The following is a 26,051-nucleotide window of genomic DNA, read 5'->3' as shown; positions in this document are numbered from 1 at the left end:
GGCACAATTATGCCTGGCTCAGTGCTAATCTGTCAGCTTTTATCCAGCGGCTGGAATATGATCGGCGGGGGAAAGGAGGCCATGGCGTCGACCTGCCAAGCGCCACACCTGCCTAATCATTACACCTGCTCCTCAGCGCAGAGGGTGAGCGTGTGTGTGTGTGGGCAAGAGCGAGCAGGCAGCAATCTGAGAGGGGCGAATCAGTGGATGTGGAGGAGGTAGGCGACATTGTGCATGTAGGTGAGGGTCATTTGAGGTCCATTAAAGCGAGATCAAATGATGAAAGAGCTTGTCCTATGTCATTGAAACCTCCATCGTAACCCCGCCTAACCTTGCACATGCAGGTGAGGTGACTGCCTGTTATAATTGACAGGTTAGATAGCCATCTGATTGGTGTTACAGTGAGACCGGGTGATTTGTTCACACTCCGTTTCTGTCCTTCCCTTCGAAGATTAATCCCCCACCTTTCCACATCAATTTCATTGCCCCCACCGCTCTGCTTAACTCACCTTAACCTCTTCTTATTTGCTCCCCACATGTAGACAGTCTTCAGAACTCAGCCGTATTACAATTTCATTCATGAGGCAATGGACAGACCGAGTAATCCAGCGAAGCTCTTTCTTAGTTCAATTTATAAAATGCATGGTAAATAATACTGCAAACAATTTAATAGCACATCCACCTCACTGTTCTGAGGTTCACTTGTGCACTTGTGTATCTAAACCTCACCTTGAAGACCAAGTAACTCAAAAGCTTGCACAGTGGGGCACTCTTAAATCAAGTTACCACTGCATTTTAGGGTTATTTGATTTTCACACCTGGGATGGATGAATTCAATTCTGCTTTTGAAATTTGTCCTAATCAAATTATTGATTTTTACAAGGCTATCTCAACTATGATAAATCCGTGTTCCAATACAATCAATGCATACACATGGCAAGCATGCCCGCATGAGCACCTGTATGAAGTGTCCATTTGCACAACACATGCAGGGAGCGAGTGAAACTTACAACCTGAGTTCACAGCATACAGAAGAAAGTGCAGAGGGGAGCGGGTAGGAGAAAACGATAAGGAGGGAGCGAGGAAGGTGAGGGAAAAAAAAATATTGCCATCCGCTGCCCTCCCTGCTAATAAAAAGCACAACTTCAAACATGTTTCTGATGATAGTTAAAGCGCGGAGGAAATTGATTTATTTGAAGATGTTTTAAAGTTAATTTTTCACAGGTTCAGAGAGGTTCTTTGAAGCCACGTTCGATGAACAGCTGTGGGTGTTGGAAGGAATGTTCATGTCTTTAGGGCTGATGTTCGTACATTTGAAGGGGGGGTAAAAATGTATTGCTGCCAAATGCTCTTATGACCACCGTAGGGTGTGGGGTGCACATTTGTGAGTCTATAATATTCAAGCTAACCTACTTTATTCGGTAGATGAGCTTAAGCTTCCTGTGAGAACTCGTGTTAAAATATGAAGTCTAGCAAGAACTCAATTAGTAACATGAATGAAATCTGAAATATATGCAATATGAGATACTAATTAGTTACAGCACACTCACTTGTACTGAAGTGAAGCTGCCATCAACAATTAAGATCTTCTACAAAAACACTCACTTAACTTGATCAAGAAGAGCATTTGTAAATCTGAATGTTTTTTTTAATTGTTAAATATATCTTACCTGCTCATAGAACTTGTTGTGAGCCACATAATATTGGGAATCAAATGACTCTTCTGTCACCAACACATGTTGTCTCTCGCCAACCTAAACACAAACAAACAAACACATTTTTTTTCTACATTGTCAAGATTAAATCCGACAGAATTACAAGTACATTAAGTCTTTTTATTTCATGAAATCACTTCTCGGTCTTTAACATTCTTGCCGTTGGTTTGACAGACTGACACAGGCTAAAATATGTTTTGCTCTGTTTATTTGACACAAACTTTCAAACTTCACTTTCACCCACATAAAATGACTATTTCATTGTGTGTGTTTGTGTTCATCATGATCTCAACACAAAGTTTTGCTCCTCAATTTTCATTGCACCTGAACATTTAATTACAACCTCAAGGCTCCCGAGCTACTTCAGTTTTGGTGGCTTGCTTAAGAATAGTCTGCAGTATTCATCCCCGACCCTTAGAAAAGGTTAGAAAAATGATGAAAGGAGAATGGAAACAAAAGCAAGACTGCAAATTAAATACTGAAAAGACCTCAGTATAACAGGAAATCATGGCAAGGCAAGGCCACTTCGCTTCACAATTATTTCGACTGAGCTATTCAGTGCGTTTTAGAGAGTAAATATAATAATGGTGTGAGAAGTGTACAAAACCACACGAGGGCCTTGCAAAATATAAACGAATGTCATAACAACTGAAATACAAACAAAGTATTAAAGCAACAATTACAATCAAACTCTTGAGATGGCACCAAAAAAGAAATATTGTATATATATTTTTTGTGATAAATCAACTGGATGGATAATCCAGATCTGTTTTGCATGATCGCAAAACTGCTTCAATTTGTCTTATTTTGCCTCTTTAACAAGCACTAAGCCAGCCCAGACGGCCAAAGGCTCACATAAGGATCATATGTCAGAAACAGATGTGTATTACTTGTACGATTTGTGTTCAGAGCCACACTGTGGTGTGCAGATGAAGAGCAACATATTTCAGGCAGTTCATGAATGACGGTTAATCATGAAGTAAACTGAAAGCACTAATGAAATGTGGTTGGTGTTACGCCCCTTTTCCAGTGTTCCGGTTGTGCCCCAAATCAGTCTGGTTTCTCCTTGTGTGGCCGCTTATCCTTGGTACTTTTTTTTAGAGTTGTGCACTTCTATGAGGCCGTCTGAGCAGGGCCATGACATCACTATCATCTGATTGGCTTACTCTTTCCAAAACGTCCTCAATTGTCTAAAGCATTTGCAGAGCAAGTAATTGAAGGTACTATAATTTTTGTTTTCCCTTTCTTTTTAAAAGTTTGAAAATCAAAAGGTCTCTGAATTAAGAAAAACATTAAAATGCTAACCCAAACATATGTCAAGAGAAATTCTGGGAGAGGATCCAGTTAATCAAATAACTTTGATGCAGGATATAGCAAAATTGAATGATTGCAACCATTAATACGGCACTCTCTGGACAGACTTTGACAGTCTTCTTCATTTTCCAACATATTTTCCCCAAAATATCTTAATCACCCATTTTGTGTGTGCTTTTAAGGCTGGATCTTCATGCTGAAATGTTGCCAAAGCCTGGCCTGGTAGAGGAATGCAAATGGTCTTGTCACTCAGAGACTCAACCCCCAAACTTGGCAATTTTTGAAGGCACTGCACCCATTGAACTGAGCAGCAAGAAAACAGGAAGGTATAAGATGTCCTGCAGGCCAAATGACCGCAAACTGCATTTTGATACCGTTTGTAATGCACCCTATACTTGAAAACGGATCTGACTGATCACTTTCCAAGCAATCTGTCTTTGAATGCCTTAGAAGTAAGGCTCTGAACACTTGCATTTCCGCAGACATCTGCCCTCCCTTCCTACTTTCCCCCTTTGAGTTTTTCAGATCAAATCCTATCTATGGCAAGCCAGTAACGTTGGAATGCGAGTGTTCTAACATAGCCACCACCTGCACTAGCACGTTGACAAGCTCCAAAGGCTTAAATAAATCACAGACTTTAGCAAACAAAGCAAAATTCAGAGGGTATAAACCCTTTGAACGTGATTAACGCAAGGCAAACATTTGGATTTTTGCTACTTTGGATTGGAGGCAGATGTCTTTTTTGTGGGATTTGTGGATTAAATCCTGAGCTCATGAGGCTAAGAACTTTGTTTTCTTATTTTATTTGGCAAGGAGGCTTGTTTAGTTTGGTATACATATATTGATTTTGTAAACACAGTATTATAAGTCTAAGGCAAATTATTTATAAATGTTTTTAAATAGCCCAGATGAGCAGTGGCTGACCAGTTGGAGACTTAATTTGCACCAAGAAATGTTATATTCCAATTTAAAGATTGAGTGGTTGACTTAGACGTAGGTGATATGTGTTATGTGCATCTGCCTACCTTAATGATCCTCACCTAAGTAAGCAGCAAGCTGCAATGATCTCGGCTTAGTGTACGTGCGAAAGGGAGTGTCACACATGGACTGATCACTGCATTGAAAATATGTTTGCAGCAAATCAAAAGTTGGTGATTTTTCCATGTCAAATACACAGTGAACTCTGTGTGTTTGCATGCAAAATAATTTAAGTAAGCCTTCACTTGTACACTTCCTGCTGCAGACCGAGCGTATTTAGATTTGTGTTTACACAGTTGTTTGAATAGCAGGCCACCAAATTGCATGTCTTCGCACAGTGAGTTTTAATTTACATCAACATCCAGAAGACAACATCCCTTGGTACACGGCAGATCCGCAACAGATTTATGGGATCATGAGTTTAATTGCTAATTAATCCAGATCTTAACATGGGTAATGACAGCACCGTGGCTTTGAATTTGTAATCAATGTTTTTATCTGTGTCATAAATAAAGGAGCAAGTCACTCAAACAGCATGCAAAATCCCTTGCCACCTTGTTGGCTTCTTAAGCGATGCAAACAGAATATGGCAAACCACAGTGAATGGCAGCTGGACTGCTGCAACTAAATTTATGTGGGAGAAAAGAGGGCAAGTAACATTAATGTATGCAAACAATGCAACACTTTTGAACAAAGAAAGTATGAATTGCTCATTTATAGGTTTCTTACAAAATTACACTGCCCTCTTATCTTTAATTTTTAATCATTTTGTGTTTGACTTGAAAAAGGACTGTAAGATCTTGCACCTCCACCAATGCATAATTGTGTCTGACTGACCCACACGTTTTTATTTCTTCACCCATCGCTTCAATTCATTATCTAGTCCTTATCTCTCCAATGCACACTTTCAGTCTACTGATAACACACACAAATACAATCCCAGTGAAGAGTGTGGAATTTCATTGGCCTTCTTCTTGTCAAACCAATGCAAATTTATTATGTACATAAAAACCGACAGCGCTGCGCACAAATCTCCATCTTCCCTCAAAGTCAGCCCTGTATGGCTCCTTGTAGGGAGAGTTTAACAGTCATTGAGAAGAGGCAAAATACAAGTTCTGTTTTAGTAAGACTGCTGAAAGAAAATTGCAGAAGAGAGAGAACAGTGTGGGTGAGTCAATAACAGAAGATGCAATATGTGATATATGAATATGTGTAAGTCCACAATTAATCACTGTCAACAAAACAAATCTGAGATGAGAGACATGTCATAAATTTAAGTGAAGAATAGGGTGTCAGGTAGGGTGTTCCTATGTCCTTAACATGAACACTTGATGGTCCTGATAGAAGCAAATACTGCATGTTCAAACAATTACAGCATAAACACAAATGCGCATTCACTCTTGATTGCAGCAGTTATTCAGCTCATCAACAGAAAAATATATTCTACCTCCCCATTGTGTGACTGACAGATGAGATTGATGTATCATTTCCATGCATGGATGCAGAAGAAGCTTTTTTATTTCAAGTAACCTCAAAATATATCACTTTTATGTTACCTTAGTGTTGTACTGACTGAATATGTCCACTCAATATACTGTAAAACAGGACAAGTGCACCCCACTGAAACCAAATAATAATGTATTTTTTTACAATTTCTTACAGCACAATTTTAAGTGGGAAATCATACTGTCCGAAACTGAGGTGAGGACTGCCGAGCCAATAATGAGCAGCCATGTTATTTGGTTCTGTAAGGTCCAATCATGAGTTACTCACCTGTGCAAGACAGGCTTAAAAAAAATATGCAGTCACAAAAATAAAAATTTATTCATTGAATGATGGGAGTGTGTGAATACGCGTGTATGTGATTATGTGCAAAGCTTGTGGGGAACCAGCCTCTGGCATTAGAGTGCCTATATGTTTGCAACTCCCGCATCAATCAGAGGTAGGCTGTGATTGTCAGGCTGATTGTCCATTATGTCTGTGTGGGCCTGGAGGCCTTGGACTGAATTTGTGTCTGAGGGAGAACGAACAGCGGAATAAGTAAGTGAACATGTAATGCACACAACTATACATCCACATTAATCTATAATTGAGGTGGAAAATAATGCCTTGGTGCTTGGAGTATGATTATGATTACTGGAGGCCCCACCTGAAGACAGCAAATCATACAAGCGGAGGAAAAGCAATCTAGCAAACATGTCTGATTACAATTGGAGGCTAGCCCCCTAGTAGGAGAGAAATATATGTGTTTCGATAAGGGAGGGGGAAAAACTCTAGGTTACAAGGCCATCCTGGTGGCTCTTTGGATAAGGCAAGGATCTCTTGCTTCTTATGTTTGATTGGCTTTAAAGCCTGCATATCATCTTTGGTGTGTCCCCTATTGCTGTTTTCCCTTCTGGCTTTTATTAATAACTGAAATCTAGATTTAAAATATAAGACATTAAATAGGTGCTGAGAAAATATTTTTCATCTGTTTTATTGATGCTACAAATATCAGTATTTCTTCTTAACCTTATTTTATTGGGTGATCAACAAATCCGATTTCTCATTGGAAGTCAATAATATAATGCAGAATAAAAACGAAAGAAAAAAAAACAGCCAAACGACAGAACTCTTGTCTTTCTCTCGCCTAATCAAAATTTCCAGGGGGAGATATATGCCTTAAATGTTGTATAACCCTATAGTGTGTGTACACTTCAAATTCTGAGTATTGTCTAACAATTCAGGTTTGGGAAATGGAAAAGTTTAAGAACCAAATGCAGAGCCAGAGGGATTTTATTAGTTCAGACATTGTGCAGTGTGGAGAAAATATTAGGTTGGAAAGCCCTGATAGCTCAGCACATGGGCTCTATAGGTCAGAGTATATGGGAAGCATGGAGCTCACATAATATAGCTCCCTGTAGAGAGATGCTAAGCCCGAGGTGACCAGAGTAATGTATGCAGAGAGACATTTCGGCCGGGTCAGCAAGAAAAAGATCGTCTACAGATTATTAGTGTGTCAGAAGAATACAACATAAATGTTACATTGCCTACAGGAAATAACACCCAATTAATTATTGGCATAGTAAAACAACAATTTATTTCCCTGTAACCTTAGTTGTGTTTTCAGTTCACTAACTCTTGACAACTTTGGATTAAATTTGTTATTGTTACATTAATCAAGTTGCAACTTTACATATGAAGAATTATACCTAGCTTTTCCACAATGTATCAATTCAAAAACTCTGGATAGATTTGTGTCAGTGTGTTAGAAACTCTGGAATGGATGTTGCCCACTCTTTTAAGCAGTATTGAAGTTGTTGAACTATTAGCCTCCCATTTATGGTGGGAATCGGCCTGGCTGATTCAAATATTGATATCCAAATCAATAAACCCAGAATTGAGAAGCCATGCTTCCAAGTAGAACGAAACGACATATTGTATTCTACTTGTTCTTATTTCACAAAGCAAAATATGTTTAAATTTTTGTTAATCAATTTTATTTTAGACTTTTTCTAGAATTATGGAATTTTGTCATAGCTTCTAGTTTTCTCGCTTCTTAAATCCGTTTTGGTTTTGTGTGAATGAAACATTTTTGTTAGTGTGCACCAGGACTAAAGCTCATCTCACTCTATATGCATCACTATGAATCGGTGTGAAATCTATAGAATTCGAAAAGGTGTGGAAGCTCAAAAATAAGTTGTTATAATAAGAATTACAGTATGTGTGAATACTGTATAAATGATATTAAAATGAACTGGTTTCCACATAAATGCAAATGGTTAATTATATCAAATTTACTCCGGGTGAGGAGGATATTAATGTGTCGTGGCTGTTCAGTTGCCACAGGCGGAGAAAAAAGCAATTGTGGTGTGTAAGAATGCTTATTGGCCAAAGTATGGACAATGTGCCTACTACAGCATGACAAGTAAGCTTCCATATTAATATATGTGACAAAGACATGGGACATGAACAGTTGAAAGGAACATGAACAAGTTGTATCACCTAATAGCTAAATTTACTCATGTGTAATGTTCTCTTTTGTACTCTTTCTATGTGAGCTACTGAAACCAGAATTTCCTGAGGGCGCACTCCCAAGGGATGAATAAAGTTGAGTCTAAATCTACAAAGCAAAAATCTAAACGGAGAAGCCCAAATTATTTGCAGTAAAAGTCATATTGCATTCAGCAAGATGTGACTTAAAGGAGAAAACAGCTCTTAAATGAGCGTGATATTAGCAATTCAATGGTGTTGATTGATTTATCCTGGGGGAGGTGGCGGGGCAACTTGTAGTTCAAACTGACTCAGAGAGCACACACCCACAACTCGTGCACATTCATCAAACGGAGCAGGTAGTAATCAGACAGAAGGGAGACTGCTAATGTGCAGCTGTGTTTTTCAAACCAACAGGCAGACAAGACAAAAGAAATCCTTCAGCACTCAGAGTTCAATAAAGCAGACTGGGAGCTCAAATCTGACTTACGGTTCTGACTACAACTGAGTATATCATAGAATGATGTAAAAACACTGACTGTTTGATGCAGCCCGCTATCATTTATATTAATTTAATGTGCGGCTAAGCTTTGCCACAACAACCGTCGGCATTCAATTACTTCATCCTTGTGCCTCGCTCTCCAAGGATGACTGATTGGTTTATAATCAATCCAACGGATACATGAATGTATCAAGGGGATTTAAGTGAAGGCTGATTGGTCATGTGGGGTAAGGATAGACCAATTATTGTCCGAGCCGATTATTTTTTTTAAAAACATCTGATAAGAGATCATCTATAAACTGTCAAAAATAATTCCTAAAACAGAGCAGCTGGGTGTGCAAGTAAGCACGTAAGCCAACAAATTAAAAAAAAAAAAAAAACAATGTTCAAGCTGTCAATGTGAGCTTTCAATGTACTGTGAGGATGTCGTGACCTTGTTTGTCTCAGTGAATCCATTGTTCCATCTTCTCACATATGATAAAGGCCACAGGATAGAACATGTAAACTGGCAGATTAGCCTGTGGTGAATGTGGCCTATGTGGCTGACAACAGCTGATGGCGGTTTCGCCAGCTCTATACATTCGCTTCCTAATGAGCATGAGCCTTCACACATTAATGTCAATGGGCCTTTAGCCATAAACAGGTCAGTGCAAGTGGAAGTGAATTCATACAACATTAGATTAATCAACTACCCCTTGTCCTCCAGAAGCCCTCCATAGTTTCATCAAAGAGTAAGATGCACCACCACAACACAGATCTTACGATAAGTTGGTCGTGCTGGCAATGATACGAGGGCCCTCAGTTTATGATCCCTACCTATGTAATTTTGTTGTTGTAAACAGCATGAAGATAATTACTTTGCACCATTTCCAATGTGCACGCCACAGAAAGGTAAGAAATTGTTATCTTTAGGTTCCTGCTTTTACTTTATTTCATTTTAGGATTTATAAACGTTCATCATCTAAATAGATTGTACAAGTATCCTCAGCATTAGCATAGGAACAGATATATACTACGATGTACAAACTCCCTGCAGTATGTTCATGTAATACAAAATGAACAATCCAATGTATAGTAAAAGTAAAATTTGGCAGATCAGATCAAATGGAAGGCATGCAAAAACAACTGGCAGTTTATTCATCCAAATCAATGACTCACCTTTCCCCACAAGGCAAAAAAATGATGATGCTGCTACACACATCCGATACACCGCCCTGTTTACTCCTGGCAAATTAATTTTAGCGAGTGTGTTTTATTTTAACATTCGCTTGAGGACTTACTGTCAGGGTGTGTTTTGTCTTCATCAAAAAACACTCTCCAAACAACTAAATTACAATGTGGCCTTGTGGTGTGCCTCAGAGTACGGATATGCAAAACAAAAAACACACATGCAAGGCCCACATTTGAGTCCTGTACCTCCATGAAAATTTCTCTAATCAGGCCAAGTGCTATGGGAACTCGAAATAAAAAAAGCACCATTACATTTAGATTCAGTCTTGAAGACCCTGCTTGATGTCAGATGACAATATTATTGTATAATACATTACTAAATAAATGCTATGATTACAATTTTGCTCCAAAGCAATCGTATGTACCATGCACATTGGACATACAAGTGAAGCTCCATGGACACATGCACAGGTGGTCAATTCAAGTACTTTGATCTCCAGTGCTTCATTCAGCAGGAGCTGTCATCACATAGTCTGGTAAGCCTGCAGGCTGCTGCTCTTACCTTTTAATGGATACACTTGCGCTAACAGTATGACAGCAATACAGTAGATGAGAGGCATAGAGACAGCAATACCTAGATGCATCGATGCTCGAGGAAGTGACAAAAAAAAGAGAAAATGATGAACACAAAGAAACTTTCAGATTAGTCTGCCTCCTTTTTAGTAGTTGATGTTTCCAAATTATGCAAATGTATTTGAAATAACTATGCTAAATATATATAAAGGGTAACTTGAGGGAGAATGATAAAAGTGTGACGATAGAGACTGTGGTGTGAATACAATACAATAAATCCATGACAAACTGCAGAAAGCAGTATACTATATTATAATTATGTATTTTTTTAATTTCCTCAAATGCGCTTTACCCCTAAAATGTATATTTCTAGTGGTAAAACCACATGTTGTTCGTGCTGCAAATTATGACAAAAAATATGGGAGTGGATGACTACTAATGACTATGAATATTTATTCTTATACCTGTCAGTATAAGCAGTATATGCATAAAGAAAATTACAACACTCTTGGTAATTGTGGCATTATAAGCACACCTCTCTGAAAGACTGAATGTGACAAAAGGTGAGTGTGCGGCACATCTGCACCGATTCACCCTTATTTACCTTTCTGATGGCATGAAATACAACCTAGGATGAAAAACTAAGCTGCTTTTGTCAAAGAAAGGAGAAAATCCCTGATGTTGCTTTACTGTTTAAAAGAGCACCGAGTCCACTTTTCCACCCACTGGCAGGACTTCAAACAAGCTGCTTCAACAAGTCTGGGCTCTTATATATCAACACTCAGAGATGAGCTACGGTGAACAGGAAAGAAAAAGACAGACAAAGAAATAGAGCAAAAGGGAGAAAAACATGTAAGAGTGGCTGTAACAAAAACTTAAAAATCGAAATTAGTGATGGTGTGGCTGCCTTTTCTACCAGACTTTGAGGAAGAACTGCCTATTGAATTCCAAAGAAGTAGTGTAAGGAAAATGACAGGTGCAAAAAAATAAAAAAGCAGATTATCAATTTCTAACAACACTTCACAATGCTTTTAATTATTCCACATTGTGATGATGAATGAAATCATTATTACATATAATCTATTATACTACCCTGCATAAATGAAAGTGAAATACTCGTCATCAGTTAACTTCACTAATAGAATAAAATTAACCCAATAAAATAATAAAATAACCCAATGAATGTGTGTGTGATATTTTTTACAGACATAAATAAATAAATGAATAAATACATAAATACATTTTGAATATAAATACTGTCGAGATCACTGATTGATCAGACTGTAATGTCAAGCCATGACATGAGCTCTAAAAACTTCATTATATATTTAATTTGAATTTCCTGATTAACAAGGAGGGGGGAATCTAGAAACAACTACACAATTCACTTTGTTTTTCTATCTCATACGTAATATCCTTACCTTATCTTACTAGGCCTGTTAATTAAAGCTATTTATTAGCTCCTACCAGCCAATTAACAGTTTTGGCAGAAGGGAACACGCTAATCTAAACACAACACATGGAGAGATGACCAAGAAAAAGGCCAATAAATGTAAAAGGGGCAAAGATGTGAATAGGTGTCAAAGCTATTAAAAAGGTCTTTTAACCCAATTAATATTCAGAGTCATTTTTGGTTTAATTCTTCAATTAATGTATGTTTACACACTTATAATTTGCATGTAGATTATTGGATTGCCAAAGTAAAACAAAAATATATGTACACGTATATTTAAATACAGGTGACAAATGTCCAATATATAAGATTTTGCTTATTTTCAGAAAGAGTCATCACATAAAATAAAACAATTTAGGGGAAAACCCTGGATGATGGGCACATTGCATAAAGTTAAAACCATTAATCATTCGACTAAAGAGATTAGTGATTAGTTTGAGTTTCACAATAATAGTGGACACTTATTATGCGTCTCCTAAAATTACACTTGCAGATCAATTGACTGTAATTCCATTCGTCTGTCCGTCCGCCGGCACAGGTAAGCTATTTTGTATGCTTTCATAATGAAGAAAGCAGAAAAAAAAAAAAAAAATTACATGGCATAGCCATAACAAGCCTAAACATCTAATGAATGACTGCAGAATGCACCAGTCCTAAATGTGTTATGTTATCCAAGTGCTTGCTCTTTTTTATTGTACATACAGCACAAACATAAGTGCAGGTGTGAGGAGTTAGTGTCTGCTGACTCAACAGACAAAAAGCAGATGTTGAAATGTTGTCAAACTGATGGTGCTTTCCCACACAGATGAACAGATAAGACATACACCTATCTCTGTCATTTTTAAAAGCATGCTATTCAATTGAAGAAACTCTCAGACATCAGAGTAACTGCAGAACAAAGTTTGCAAAGCACCGGGAAATTTATCCTGGCATTTTTGTGAAGTGACTTATTTTGTCTTATACAAATAATTAACTTTTATATATGACCAGCAACAAGCAGACCTTATTTAGGTTTATATGGTTTGTATGATAAACCACATGCACGCTACAACAGTAAGCTATTGAAACAAGACTTTCAAGAAAACTACTGGGAGAATGAGTATTTTATATTTTCAATGTTCACATTTGCATGTGCTTATGTGTGTGTGTTTGGGGATGGGTCCTTATATTTTACCTCCACTGCATGTGCTCATATACTTAGATCAGCAATGCTTTTTGAGGTTTTTTTTTTGTTGGTTTCTTTTTTAATGTATTAATCCCAAATTAATATGTGGTATTCAAGAATAATTGTCGGAGTCCGTCTGTTTTCCCTGACCTCTTTTAATCAAACCACTAGTACTTGTACTTACCACAAATATGTTGTAATGGCTAAAATGGTGTTATAGCAGGGGTTAAGGGCTACTTGTTGCTTGAGATGGATCTCACGGCCGCAAACTGAGGTAAGCTATTTATTATAGTATTTATATTGCGAATGTAAAAATGTTAAAAGCTTGAGTAGTTTTAAAACCTTAATGATGAACTAAACCCAAAATGTCAAAGCTCTTTTACATTTTAAATGTGGCTTATCTTCTTTATGAGCTGTTGTTTACTTATATCAATTAAGCATTTATGGGGAACAACTGCTTCTGAAGTTACTTTGGATAGTTTACGACCTGTAAACTCAACTTCAGATAAAATGCTTCTGGGCAAAATCAATAAGTAATGCAAGATTTAAAATGGTGTTAGCATGTAAACAACATGTACATGCACAGTGAGCGATAAGCTCTCCACGGCTTGTTTAGTGAAAAGCTGAAGTGCCTAACAAAGAAAACCAATGTAGTGTGCGTCTCCCAAGGCAAACTGAATTAATCCTGCAGATATTGGCTGAGTTATTTGGCTGTCTTAACATTGCGTGTGCAAGTCTGTGATAAAGTGATAAACAGGCATTTAATTGGGAAAAGGGTGAATTAAAACCCAGCCCATACAACATGCATAACATCAGTGACTACTACTAACTACTACTAGATCATTCATCTGTCCCTTGTGATCTTGTGCGCAAATAAATAGAGGCGGAACCAGAACCAGCAAGGAATTCCTCTGAAGAAAAGACGTAACAAAAGTTAAACCTGTTTTTTGTTAATAGCGTGAGATGCGTCTGAATGCCCGTATAGATTGGAATGATTTTGTTGAAGCCGGCTTCAAATGTCTAAGGATTTGCTGCAATCAGGGACAGAGAAACAATTAGGCAAATGAGGCTGCATTCATAATAAACCTTTACGCCTATTTGGCCAAGACGCATCCACTTGTAGACAGGGAGCAATTAAGACTCCTGGGGCCATGTTGGACTCTTTGAAACTAACAGTACAGCACAATCTGAGGCTTCACAAATTGGAATTGACAAAACGGGAGAATGTGAATAAAAGCCACACAATCACTCAAGAATTCAGTTCAGCAACTGACTGGCTTTTGACTGCATTTATTCCTACTGATGTTAAGATAATTCTCTTCTTATTCTATTTAAACTCCCTCTCATTCCTTATATCTCACATCTCGCCTACTTATCGAGAGCTACAGGGACAATTCATACAGGAGCTAGAGAGAATACAATCACAGAAAATGGCTTCCAAATGAAGTCATGACTCTTATGTGCGTTTTGAACGTTTGTGGGGCCGTACATGTGCATGTGTGTTTCATAAGTCCCTGTTGAGTAACCTTGACAGATTGAGCACAAATATACATGTCTATAGAAGTCTACAGTGGAACAGTAAAATAAAAGACAGGCATGTCTTTGGCAAACAGCATAGCAATGTGGGCGGAATATCATTGTAAGTTTTTGCACAAGTGCACACCAGCCAGTCTGGCTTCATTTGTGTAGCCTTTGATCAAAAAGGAGGGGCAACATTATCCTGTCAAATAACTTATTAAAGGTGAATTTGCTATGTAAAGCCATGATAGAATTGCCCCACTTTTACAACTCATCTTTTCCGTCATATGCTTTGATATGGAGCGGTCAACTCAAATTATACTGCATAGGACAAGCGGCAAGTGGCACACCTGATTTAAAGAAGGATTCAAGCGGACTGAGGACAGTTGGTGGCACCTCCTCAGTTATTAATCTAAATTTGAATTGGTAAACATAGATGCCTGTTATTCGTGTTGCTAACAAGCATCTGACACCAATATTCTGAAGATAGTGTGATTGTTGCAGACTTTTTAATGACAAGCAAATACAACATGTCAAGCAAACAAACCACTGAACCCAGTGAATGTATGTTTTGTCTTGTTCTATTGCCGCTTTTGTCTACTCAAATAGTACATTAATTAACAAGGAAAATGAGGAAAAAGTGTGACGAGCAAATGTCAAGTTTGACAAAGATAGAGGTTAGCTTTTCCTAACAAAATAAAGCAGCAGCTTGGAAAAAATCCCTCAGCAAATAAACACAATTAGGATCCCCAAAGGGGACAAAAAACAGAACACTAATTGTTGAAAATATTAAAAGTGATCTGCTGGGGAAATAGGGAGAGAGAAACTTGTTAGACTAATTAACTTCTCCTAGTGTATTTTTTTTCTTTGTGACAAATGATAATTACGTCAACGTTATAAGGCAATGTGGGAATTCACAAAAAGTGAAAGTGGGGAGGGGATAATTTATTGTGTGCAATTAAGTTTTATTTTCCATGAACACTTGCTTATTGGCTTTTCATTATCAGCCTCAATTTTAACCAGCTACCCTTATGTCCCTTCTTCAACATGCATTTTTTATATTCTCAATTTTGGGCGTCCCCGGTGGGGCTGAGCAGGTGCAACGGTCCATGTTGACAGCTTGTTCCTTCTCTCTAGCTGCAAGGCAAACTGTCACTCTTGTCATTCAGGCCTATGCACACCGCATGGAAAATGGATGTGGGCATCTGTATTTGTGTGTTCTCGGGAGATTATGACAGCGCACGGTGACAGGGGCAAGGGGCACTGTAAGCACTCTGAGAACCAGCTGAATGCACGCACGCACAACCGACACGAGTCTCACAACTTTGACCTGGCAGGGCCGAGCCGAGCCTTCAGGGGCAAAAACTTCAAGAGAAAATGCAGAGGTGCAAGCTTGCGTATTGTGTTTTCACACAATCTTACACCCTTACAGTATCTTTGTGCTTAGCAAAGCATATTCTCTGTAGAGTAGTAATAAATTGCAAGCAAGAACACCAATCTTAAATGTAGCTATATATAATCACACATGTTGGATCAACAAATAATAACTGAAACTTGCCATTTATAAAACCAATGCAATATTCTGATATTTAAAAACAATACAAACAAAATGAGGCTTCATTGTAAATCCTACTGAGTGTGTATGCGTGTGCGTGTGTGTGTGTGGTGCAGGGCACTGGCCCTAGACAAAGTGCTCTGCCAGGTTTCTGCCCACTGGTCTTTTCATTGCTGATGGATGGGCCTGGTTCAGCGCCATCTGGCTACAGGATACTTCACATTAATCATTGCAAACACACACAAAGGCCCATCCACTCACAACGGGTCTCTTAAAACACACACCGGGGGAGCAGTGTTCAACACTGTATGTATATATATGTAAAAATCTATAATCTAATGTCATATATACAAGTAAAACATTTTAACTGAGATCAACTACATGGCAGGAAGATAGAGAGCCCAATAACGAGGCAAGCTAATATTTCATTAATCCCATTGGGTGTCAATATTAGTCTGTATTGAAGGTTGACATTTACTTCTCCGGTGATTTTTTGTTAGCCGTGGGAGGTTAAGACACAATCTTGGTAATAAAACAACAATTAGTTCATTAAAAAAACAACAACATTGTTTCATTTAGGTTGGTAGCCTGCAGCTTTGAAACAATAAAGGCCCACAAACACAACAGCCCCTGCGCAACTCCGCCTTTATTAATGACCTTTTCCTACATTGCCAAATGCATATTAGCAGTAATTGGCATAAAGACGCGGATTTATCCCTACCCTTGATATACATGCATTCTCGCTATGAGATGTGTACACAAACAGCACACCGATGTAAACTCATAATACCTTCACTAAACTATTAGCTAAAAGGTCAGGCACCCCTACAATCTAATGTAAAGGGAGCGATATTATCAGACTAACAGCTGTACGGGCTTAATAAAAGCTGATTTGCCTCCACATTTCCTCAGTGAATGGACAGAGAGAAGAACAGGAAGACCTTGGTGGATCTGGGATGGCTCATGCTTGACATTAGATCTTTTGAGCAAAGCATTATTCACCGTTATCTGGACTTGTAACACGCGGGGATTTATTTTGTATGTTGAAATGGAATCAGACTTACAGGAACATTCAAGGCTTTACCAGACAGGTTGGGAAAGCAGAAACAATTTTACTGAAAGCGGGAAACATATCAGTTCATGTTTGTATTATTGTGACTTTAAATCAATGTGTTTGCAAGTATGTTCAAACACATTTGAAAATATTTTCTTGCTTGAGTTTAAATGTAATTGAAAATCGCTTTAAAACCAATTTGTATATATGTTTCAACATACATGGAGACTAAACACTAAAAACTAACAGGGTCTTAACTTGCACATGTGCAAGTTAAAAGAAAACGCTATTTTGCCACTGCTATGTTTTAGCATTTGACCTATATTTTTATAAATATAAATTAAGTATGTAAATATGGCTTATGTGTAGTCTGCAGTGCATGATTTCCTTTTAACATTCTATTAAAAAAGCTGAACAAATGTATGTTTTAATGTATTTGCCAGTCAAATATTTTCACTCCACACTGGCAACGCCATGTTTTTAAATTATTAGTGTTGTAATTATTAGTGGTGTATCGATCACCACACCAGTTAGTTAAATCTCAAGCATCCAGCTCAAAAGAAAATGGGGTCCTATCGTAATCAGGAGTCAACACTTAACATGCTCTTATCCACAAGATTGCTATCAAGAGATGATCCCCATGAGTAGAAAACAAAATCATCACAACCCTTAAGACAATACATGAATGATGACTGACAACTTCTGTTGTCAAGTGAGAGGCTTCTTCTGAGGCCGATTAAGGAAGACACAAGATGATGAAACAAGTACATAGTGATGGAGATGGACAAGGACTCGTCAGTATGGGATGGAGGGGAATGAAAAGACTGACAAATGCTTACCTTGTGGTCGTAAGGGTTGTAGGAGTGGAATAGTTGAGACAGTTCTTTTGTCCGTTGTTTCTTCTGTGATTGAAAAAAAAACAGTTAGGAAATTTAAGGTAAGAAAGATACACAGACAATATGCAACTTGAACGCAAATGAAAAATCCAAATTTAGTTTATCACTACTTATCTTTATTATGATCCATTAACTCAGACTGAAAGAACCCGGTTTGAAGATCAGACTTCACGAAATATATGAAAACCATTGGGCTTGTTCTTACAGCTTTGACAACAAGCATGTGGATTTTAACACTGAATTTCAAACCTTAAAACTGTTCCACTCCAGTACGCTAATGATGTCTAATTTAAGGTAAAAAAAAAACAGGCATATGGTGTAAAGATGTAAGACATGCGATACATCTTCACTTATTAACTTAAAGGGTCACTTGAGCAGATGGAGAAAACTTATTACGAGTAACAGCAACGCCTACAGTCATTCATTAGCTCAATAAAATATAAAATGAAGACAGAGGAAGAGAGCGAGGGAGACTTTTGCCTACCAGCCGTATCGGAAAGTAATTTTTTATGTAATTTGTGCTCAAAGTCCAACTTTAACCTTTGCGATGTGTAATAAGATGCACACGCATGCGACGTGACTGTTTGATATACAGCGGTTGTTAATGCAATCAGTTACATGACGCTGACATTGTTACAAAGAAGTGTAATTAACCCACTGATTAGGCCATGTCTGGCTGAGGGGGAAAGGCCGTATGTACTTGCTGCTATTGCTACAGGAAAATTGGAACCATTGCTATTCTTTCTTAAGCTTTATTCCACTGAGTGCTAATAAGTTAAGACTTGGTCTGGAGTCCTCGGGACAGTTCTATACATCAGAAGCAGAAAGCCTACAGGTTTGGTCTGCGGACACATGCAGTCATCATTGAAGCTTTAGCAAATGATGAAATAATCTTGTTTTGTAATAAGGAGGTATTTTTTTATGACTAGTATTTGAAACAACTGAAGTATGGAAAGAATCATTTTCCAGAATGGTCAAATGACAACCATTCTATCGCCTCCTCATGCCTCGTTGTACCCTTTATTTCTGTGTTTTTTTCATCCGAATGACAACTCTCAATCTAGTCCTCTTTTGTTGTTCCCTCAAGGTTCTTCTGGATTCCAAACCCATCATAATTTTTCACATCAATCTACCTCAGAATTTACTTTGTTTTCACCTAAATCCCTCTAACAGTCAAGGAGCTCTCCACTGATCCAAAGCCTGCCTCTCTTGCTTTCTCAATCTTTTCTTTGGCTTTCCACGTATCCCTCGGTACGATCATTTATTTTCCTCATCTCCTATATTTCCCCACAGGATGGGCTCACTCATACTTATTCACTCTTCACTCTCTTCCCCAACTTCTCCTCCCCCCTTAGTCTATACATTTCACCATATATGCCTGGAGCACCTTAGGTGAGAGCAATCCTCTCATCATCACTCCTTAGAACCATTCTGCCCCCCCCCCCCCATCATAATGTGTGTGTGTATGTGTGTAAATTACATGGGGATTGAGAAACACTAACCTGAGGTTACATCTCTGTTGTGGTTTTCTGCACATTCACGCACGCACGCACGCACGCACGCACGCACGCACGCACGCACGCACGCACGCACGCACGCACGCACGGTACCTACAGCTACTGTTTATTGACTGACTTGTAGTCTGGTATATATTTTATTTATTTACTGCACATTTGCACTTTACTTATGGCTACTGCATACATGCTGACTGCTATAGTATTTATTTATTTATTTGCTTGCTTACGGTATGTTATGCACGCCACCTACAGCTACTGCATACACGCTGACCGGTAATTTGTTATTTTAATCTATATCAAAAACCATGCACTGATTTTTGCCTTGTAGACTTATTCATAAGCTTCATTTTGTCGTGTTGGTGCACGTGACACATTTGATTTACTGCTCATTACTATTATTTTGGATATGTGAACATTTTGTTGTATGCTTGTCAGTGTGACATGCTGCAAACCAAGTGGCCTACACGGAACAATTCAATAAAGTGAAGTATAAAGTGATTTAAACAGTAGGAGAAGATGCAGTGAAAGTGCAAATTGGGTCCGAAATATGAACTAGACATCAACGATGATAAAATACTGATTATCATAAAGATTCTCCTTCTTAATATAATTTTCAAAAGAATAATATGAGATTATCACATGGTGACGTCAGCATTACACATGTTCAATTAACCTTGGTGCTCCAGGTAGGAGATGTCAGGCTTGGTTGATTATGCATGCTATTTTGTTTTGATGTTGAAATTAATCAATTACATTTATTTTCTAATGCAGCATTTTCATCAAGTTGATTGATTAAAATAAACACATTTTGCATTTGTAGATCACAGACAACACACATTTGTTCCAATATGACTGTAATGCTTCTGCACGAGTGCCAAGTTCTAATAATGTAATAGAATAAACCCTGTGTGTGTGTGTCTGTGTGTGTGTGTGTATGTGTGTTGCCTTCAAACCAGAAAACCTAATCTAGCATGCTGTCAATGTTGTGTCAGTGACAACCCGGCAATGCAAAGCCAATGTGTTTATGCGGCTTTGCCATCAACATGATGGGGAACGATAGTTGTTACCATGACGTCCATCTGTTGTTGCCACTAGAGACAGATGCTGTGACTAACAGGAAGTGACATTCCATGGATGCTTACATGTACAGACAATACAGAGGCACACACCCGACTGCCAACAACTCAGAACCTGCCTCATTTTATGAATAACATGGTGCACGCATGTGTGAAGAAATTGCTGTTTTGTGAGAACACATTTCATGTGGATTAAATCAGTATGAGGCTGATCTTTTTCTGAATTAAGAAATTGGCTTTATTGTTTTCAAAGTTTTCAAACTCTATTTTTATTTTAAATTGCCTGTCATGTTTGTTCTTGGTGTTGGATTTTATCAATTTCCCCCCAAAATGCGACTTATATACATGTATGTCTTTTTTTTTTTTCTTTATTATGCATTTTATGGCTGGTACGACTTGTACTCCGGAGCGACTTATAGTCCGGAAAATGCGGTACATAGATTAATAGAGTGATTATACGCAGCATCTCACTGGGGCATGCTATAATTATGTATAAGCTCCAAAACACTTAACAACGAAATTATTTTGTTACAATTCTCTACAGAGAGGTTAGGGGAAACAAATAAGTAAAAGATTAAATAGCAGAAAGATTGCAATTAAACATCCCTTTTGGACGCATGTTAAATTGTCTCACTTCTAAGATGAGTTTGATGCAATAACGTGCATCCATAAAATAACGCTTATTGGAGAGTTTTTTTTTTTTTTTTAGAACAAGTGAACAAGTGGTTTTGCAACATTTAAATACTTGCATGTAAAAGTGAATCCTGAAGGAAGAAAACATGGACTATGTTATACCTACAACGTCATTAATCATGTGCATGTCCTATTTGAGCCCAGACAGCAACTTCAGCATAACCTCACACTTAATGCCTGTTGCCTCTGGTCAAGTATTATGGGCTCCCCTGATATTCATTAGAGAGGAAGAGTTTGCATTTGGGACAGACCTGCATGTATTTGCATTTGCATCATGGCGTAGATGAATGATGGCAACACTTTAGGATAGTGCTACTAGTAGCTGGCCAGCTGTTTTACTTTCAGGGCAGCTGTAACAATGCCTCATGGGTAATGGAGTCCTTAACCAATTAAAATCTAGGGAAATTAAAACTACAGTCCCAACAGAGCAACTAATCTCTTTCACCATCACTTTTTTTTTTGTGCGCTCACTCGCTTCGGCAGCTGCTCACTGGAAACTCTTTGTGGCATTCAAACAGACAGCCCAACACACACACACACACACACGCAGACTCCATTCAGCAAGTCCATTTATCAAGGATAAGTTCCGGTCACCTGGGGATGATTATGGAGATCCCAGCTAATAGCATTCACTTCCTTATATTCTCTACATGCTCCCGACTCTGTCTCCATCCCTGTGGTCTTATTTTCGTTCCATCTGCTTCGACTCTACGCTTCATGCGGCTTTCTCTCATATATCACAGACTACAATAGGCAATAACTTATACCACAAAGCACCTGGACCTCCTCACAGCTGGACCGTCTCGAAGTCTTGTGTGTTGTTTTTTTTTTTGCTTCCCTAATTAGTTAGCTGGCTCGGACCACTGGCCTAAGACATCAGCCTTTGGTGATTATCCGAGTTCATCACCGGTTGCCTTTTCATGTGTTGTTAATGTTAAACAAAACAGTCCCCTGAATAGATTACATGTAATCTCTGTTGAGTTCTTTCTTGCAGTGCCAATAAGGGAACTAATCATCTAACCAAACATAAAAGAAGTGAGCACTTTTTGGATATTTGTTTTGACATGTGTCCGAACTGGTCTGATATTCATTTTCTGCAATTATTTTTGTTTTCAAAAGGGTGCTCTCGGACCTGGTGATTTATATAAAATGTATATGAAAAAAGGGCCTATCTACTGTTAAAATGTGTTAATTTAGAAGGCATACATAAGCTTGCTCGTGCACTCATCATGCAAAGCGGATACAAATTGCCACTGACCCCACAGCTAATTGATGTGAACTTCCAGCTAATACATTTGACAGATGAACAAAGATGGTGAACACTATCTAAGCGCACAGTGCCACTCCAAAGCCCAATGGCTCATTCCCCAATAGATATTCTTTTCATTCCATTTCCAATTTCTTTATTACTTGCTTTTATACTCCATCTACTACTCCATCCATCCCTCCCTCCCATGGCTATTCAGCACAGTAGTGTTCCCGACAAACCATCTGGTCCACTTTATTAATGACTGACCCTTCACGGCCTCATCGTCGCCGAGCTGCCACCAAAGTGTGTGCGTGTGTTTGTGTGTGTGTGAATGTGCCTAAGAACAGGTGCACGCTGACAAATGATGCAATGTTTCTTTGCAGGTTTGCCCTACGGAAGCAGGTGTAGCACTCGCATCATGTTTTTATTCGTGTCACATAGTTAGCGGTAAGTACACAATTAATACAATTTCATTTAAACATGCAGTTGGCCAGTGGCCCATTGCTATGAAAAAGCAGGTTGTATTTAAATCTGGATAAGTTTTGGTGATGTATTCATGAAAAGCAAGCATTTGAAATAAAGTTTGGAAAAAGTATAATTTGTTATAAACGGTTTCTTCGAGCTCAGACATATTTCCATTGTCTGTCAGTCTTGTTCTATAGAAGAAGGGTGCAAAAAGATGCCTGCTTACATCCCCACCTCTGACAATACGAGTCGGATGAGACTGATCCGACAGAAAGAAAAGCGAGTCGGAAAAGATAAGAAGCGGAGCAGCTGTGCAGTTGCCTGGGGATTGATCCCGCTAAGACGCACTCAGCGTCTCCTCAGAGAATCAAGTGAAGGGAGAGACAAAGGGAATGACTTATGAAGATGCTTCACATGAAAGAGATGTGTCAACACTTTGATGGTAAAGAGCGAGAGAGTGCAAATGTGAGGGAAGATGGAACATAACATGGAAGGTGTAGCATAGCGGGTCACGGTCGAGAAAAAAGGTCAAAGAAGCTCCTATAAGGAGAAAATAAGCACCACTGGCATGTGTCTGTGTTGAACCTGTTGGGTTTTGGAACACAATTATATGAGCAATCCGGAACTGTCTCATTAATACAATATCTTCATGCATCCATTGAGACGCTTTTCTGATTGTCTGCTATATGAATATGACTTGACATGACGACTACATGTTGTCTCTCTAACATTCCGCCAATCGGATGACGCATGCTACTCGTGGGCAGGCCACACGAATCAATTAGTATTAACTTGCACCGTGTGCTTTCTAACAATAACATTTTTGGAAATGGCTTCAGCAGAACCAGATGTGGAGTAAGGGGATTTAATTTCCTAGAAAAATAGCACGTCATCGGGAGTGGGTTTGAGGCAGCAGATGCCAGAGATGCCAAGTGGTCTGATTTATCCACATTTTGTTGCGGGCAGTTGCCATATGTTCCACTGTTACAGATAAATTGAAAATATTACGGAGAAAAAAAAAAAATGCTTGCTAAATTCACTGGGGACTCTATCTTGATAACCACTGTTCTAAAGGGTTGCTGGGTAGAAATTGTACTAAGTTTTATCACAGCTGTAAGACCTGTTGGTGTTCTGAGAGGTGCTTGACTGACATATGCCTCATCCCATCACCTACAGTCATGGCATATGCTAATCCAAAGTAAATCCATCCACTTAGTTTCCACTTGCAGCACATTTGGAACTCACAAGCAGGATTCAACACTTATACGTACGCTTTAATACTTGCAACCTTCAAATGATGACTATACGCATACATGTGGGTTTGTCTTTTGATAGCTTTCAGGATTAGTGATATTCGAGTCTGTATAGAAGTTATAGAGACAGAACTGGAGCAGGATTTGGGGATTTTAAATGACAAGAGGCAGGCATGTGTTTCCTCTTAACCCACCGAGGCACAATTTTTGAAGTGTGTAACTGTACATGCACATACGAGGAGGAAAAGTCTAACCTAAAAAAGAAGCATGCCACTCATATCACAAAATTCAAAACACTTCAGGTTTGGATTAAAGCTGAATTGAAATTGTGTTAAATTTGTTGGAATTTACAGTGATGCATACATGTCAAGATAAAATACTTAGCATTTGAATTTTCCAAATGAAGAACTGTCTGCTCTCCTTGTGTGCACTCACCACATGTGGAGGCACTTGCTCCATTTTGGCGGCTGGTGTCCCAGGTCTGGGGTAGAACTGATTGATGAAGAGACTGGGGAATCGATAAAGGTTCACCAAGTCCATCGTTTCTCTGAAGTCTTCCTCTGTCTCGCCAGGAAAGCCACAGATTATATCTGTCGCAATTGTTACACCTGGGACCCTGAGAGAAAGACAGAGACGAAGAGTGTGAGACGGTGGTGTTTAAATTAATGACCGCAACATACAATGGGAGGGTTGATGATGAACATTTTCAAACTAGTGTTTGTAATAGGAGACGAAAAACATCTATTGCAGCGTACCCCCATAAGTAATACACTGCAGGAGATAACTGCCTATGATAGGAACAGGTCAGGATGCTTGATAAAATTGTTTATGTGTAAAAGATGATGCTGAGGTTTGTGATTTTTTGACATTTTGCCACAGCCCCAAAAAAACAGAAAATGTTCTGCAGAAGGGCTCGTCCCCATGGACTCATTCAGACAATCAAAACCTGATTTGGAAACCTTTAGCCAATTCGTTGCAATTGATTATTGATCTGGGTGCTCACTGCATTAATTGTAGCCGGGAAAGCGGAATAATGAATTGATTTGCTGTGAGTATTGCATTTGTATCGGCAAACGTTGAGACAGATTGTGAAGGGAAATCATGGCCGGGTCATCAGCAACTTAAACAACCATCTCTCTCGAGTCCATACTTGACATTACAGTTTTAATCTATGCCATTTTCACATGTTGCAATACAGTTTTAATGGTTAGCTACAACCCCTGAGGCATTTGGCCTCGTACCTGATGGCTAAACCAGCTGTCAATTACCACAAAAGGGCAAAATTAGCAATAAGAGAAATCTGACACAACATTCAGAAGAGAATAGACAGAGTTGTCCCGATCGTATCACCTCATCGAAAATCAACATGACAATTAAATACCAGTCAACAGCTTGACATGGCTTTGAAATCCCTTATTTCATTAGTACAGCACCTTATAGGCGAAGCTCTATGGATGCAGGTGTTGCAGTCATCCTCCTTCCCCCTTTTTGTGTGTTTCCGAAACACACACGGTGCTATAATGTTGAGTATTGTGTATTCAACCCATACGTGCTAAGCAGCTGGTCGCCTTTATGAGCCGTGAGGTTATAGCACACTAGTTTTTTTTTCACCTCAGTTACGATTGGGTGGCACCAAGAAGGGCTTTTCAGAAAAAAAAATATGTAGCCTGATTGAGAGATATGTACAAAACAAGCACCCAAGTAAATAGCAAATGGGGAGATACAACAAGAAAAAGACATTGCGTAACGAAACTGAAAAAAGTAATGTTCAACCTCCTTGATCCACTTTGATTACATTAACTTCCTGCATCTGCAACCCTCTGATAACCCCTGACCTATTGATGAGTTCCATTTGGCTGATGGTCATTAATATTAACCAATGGCCTTCAGGCACAATCATCCTTGACCTTTTAGGCTTAACTGATAACTTCCC

At 38.7% G+C, this 26,051-nt stretch overlaps 1 protein-coding gene across 8 annotated transcripts in view; it reads right to left on the bottom strand.

The window, feature by feature from the left end:
* The window catches only part of cdkal1 (CDK5 regulatory subunit associated protein 1-like 1), a 250,989-nt gene that overhangs the window by 129,594 nt on the left and 95,344 nt on the right, over positions 1-26,051 (bottom strand). For all 8 annotated transcript variants that reach the window (XR_007483875.2, XR_007483876.2, XR_007483877.2 and 5 more), the window contains 3 exons: positions 24,554-24,734; positions 17,809-17,871; positions 1,671-1,754 (listed from right to left, as the gene is read on the bottom strand). Coding sequence is in view for 4 of the 8 variants with exons in the window: in XM_049730254.2 (XP_049586211.1) it covers positions 1,671-1,754; positions 17,809-17,871; positions 24,554-24,734 (328 nt within the window). In the remaining 4 variants the exon portion in view is untranslated. The remainder of the gene's footprint in view (positions 1-1,670; positions 1,755-17,808; positions 17,872-24,553; positions 24,735-26,051) is intronic.

This window comes from Syngnathus scovelli, chromosome 9 (assembly GCF_024217435.2).
Source record: "Syngnathus scovelli strain Florida chromosome 9, RoL_Ssco_1.2, whole genome shotgun sequence".
Taxonomy (NCBI): Eukaryota; Metazoa; Chordata; class Actinopteri; order Syngnathiformes; family Syngnathidae; genus Syngnathus; species Syngnathus scovelli.
The sequence above is the reverse complement of the archived record's forward strand: the minus strand, read 5'-3'. Positions and strand labels throughout refer to the sequence as shown.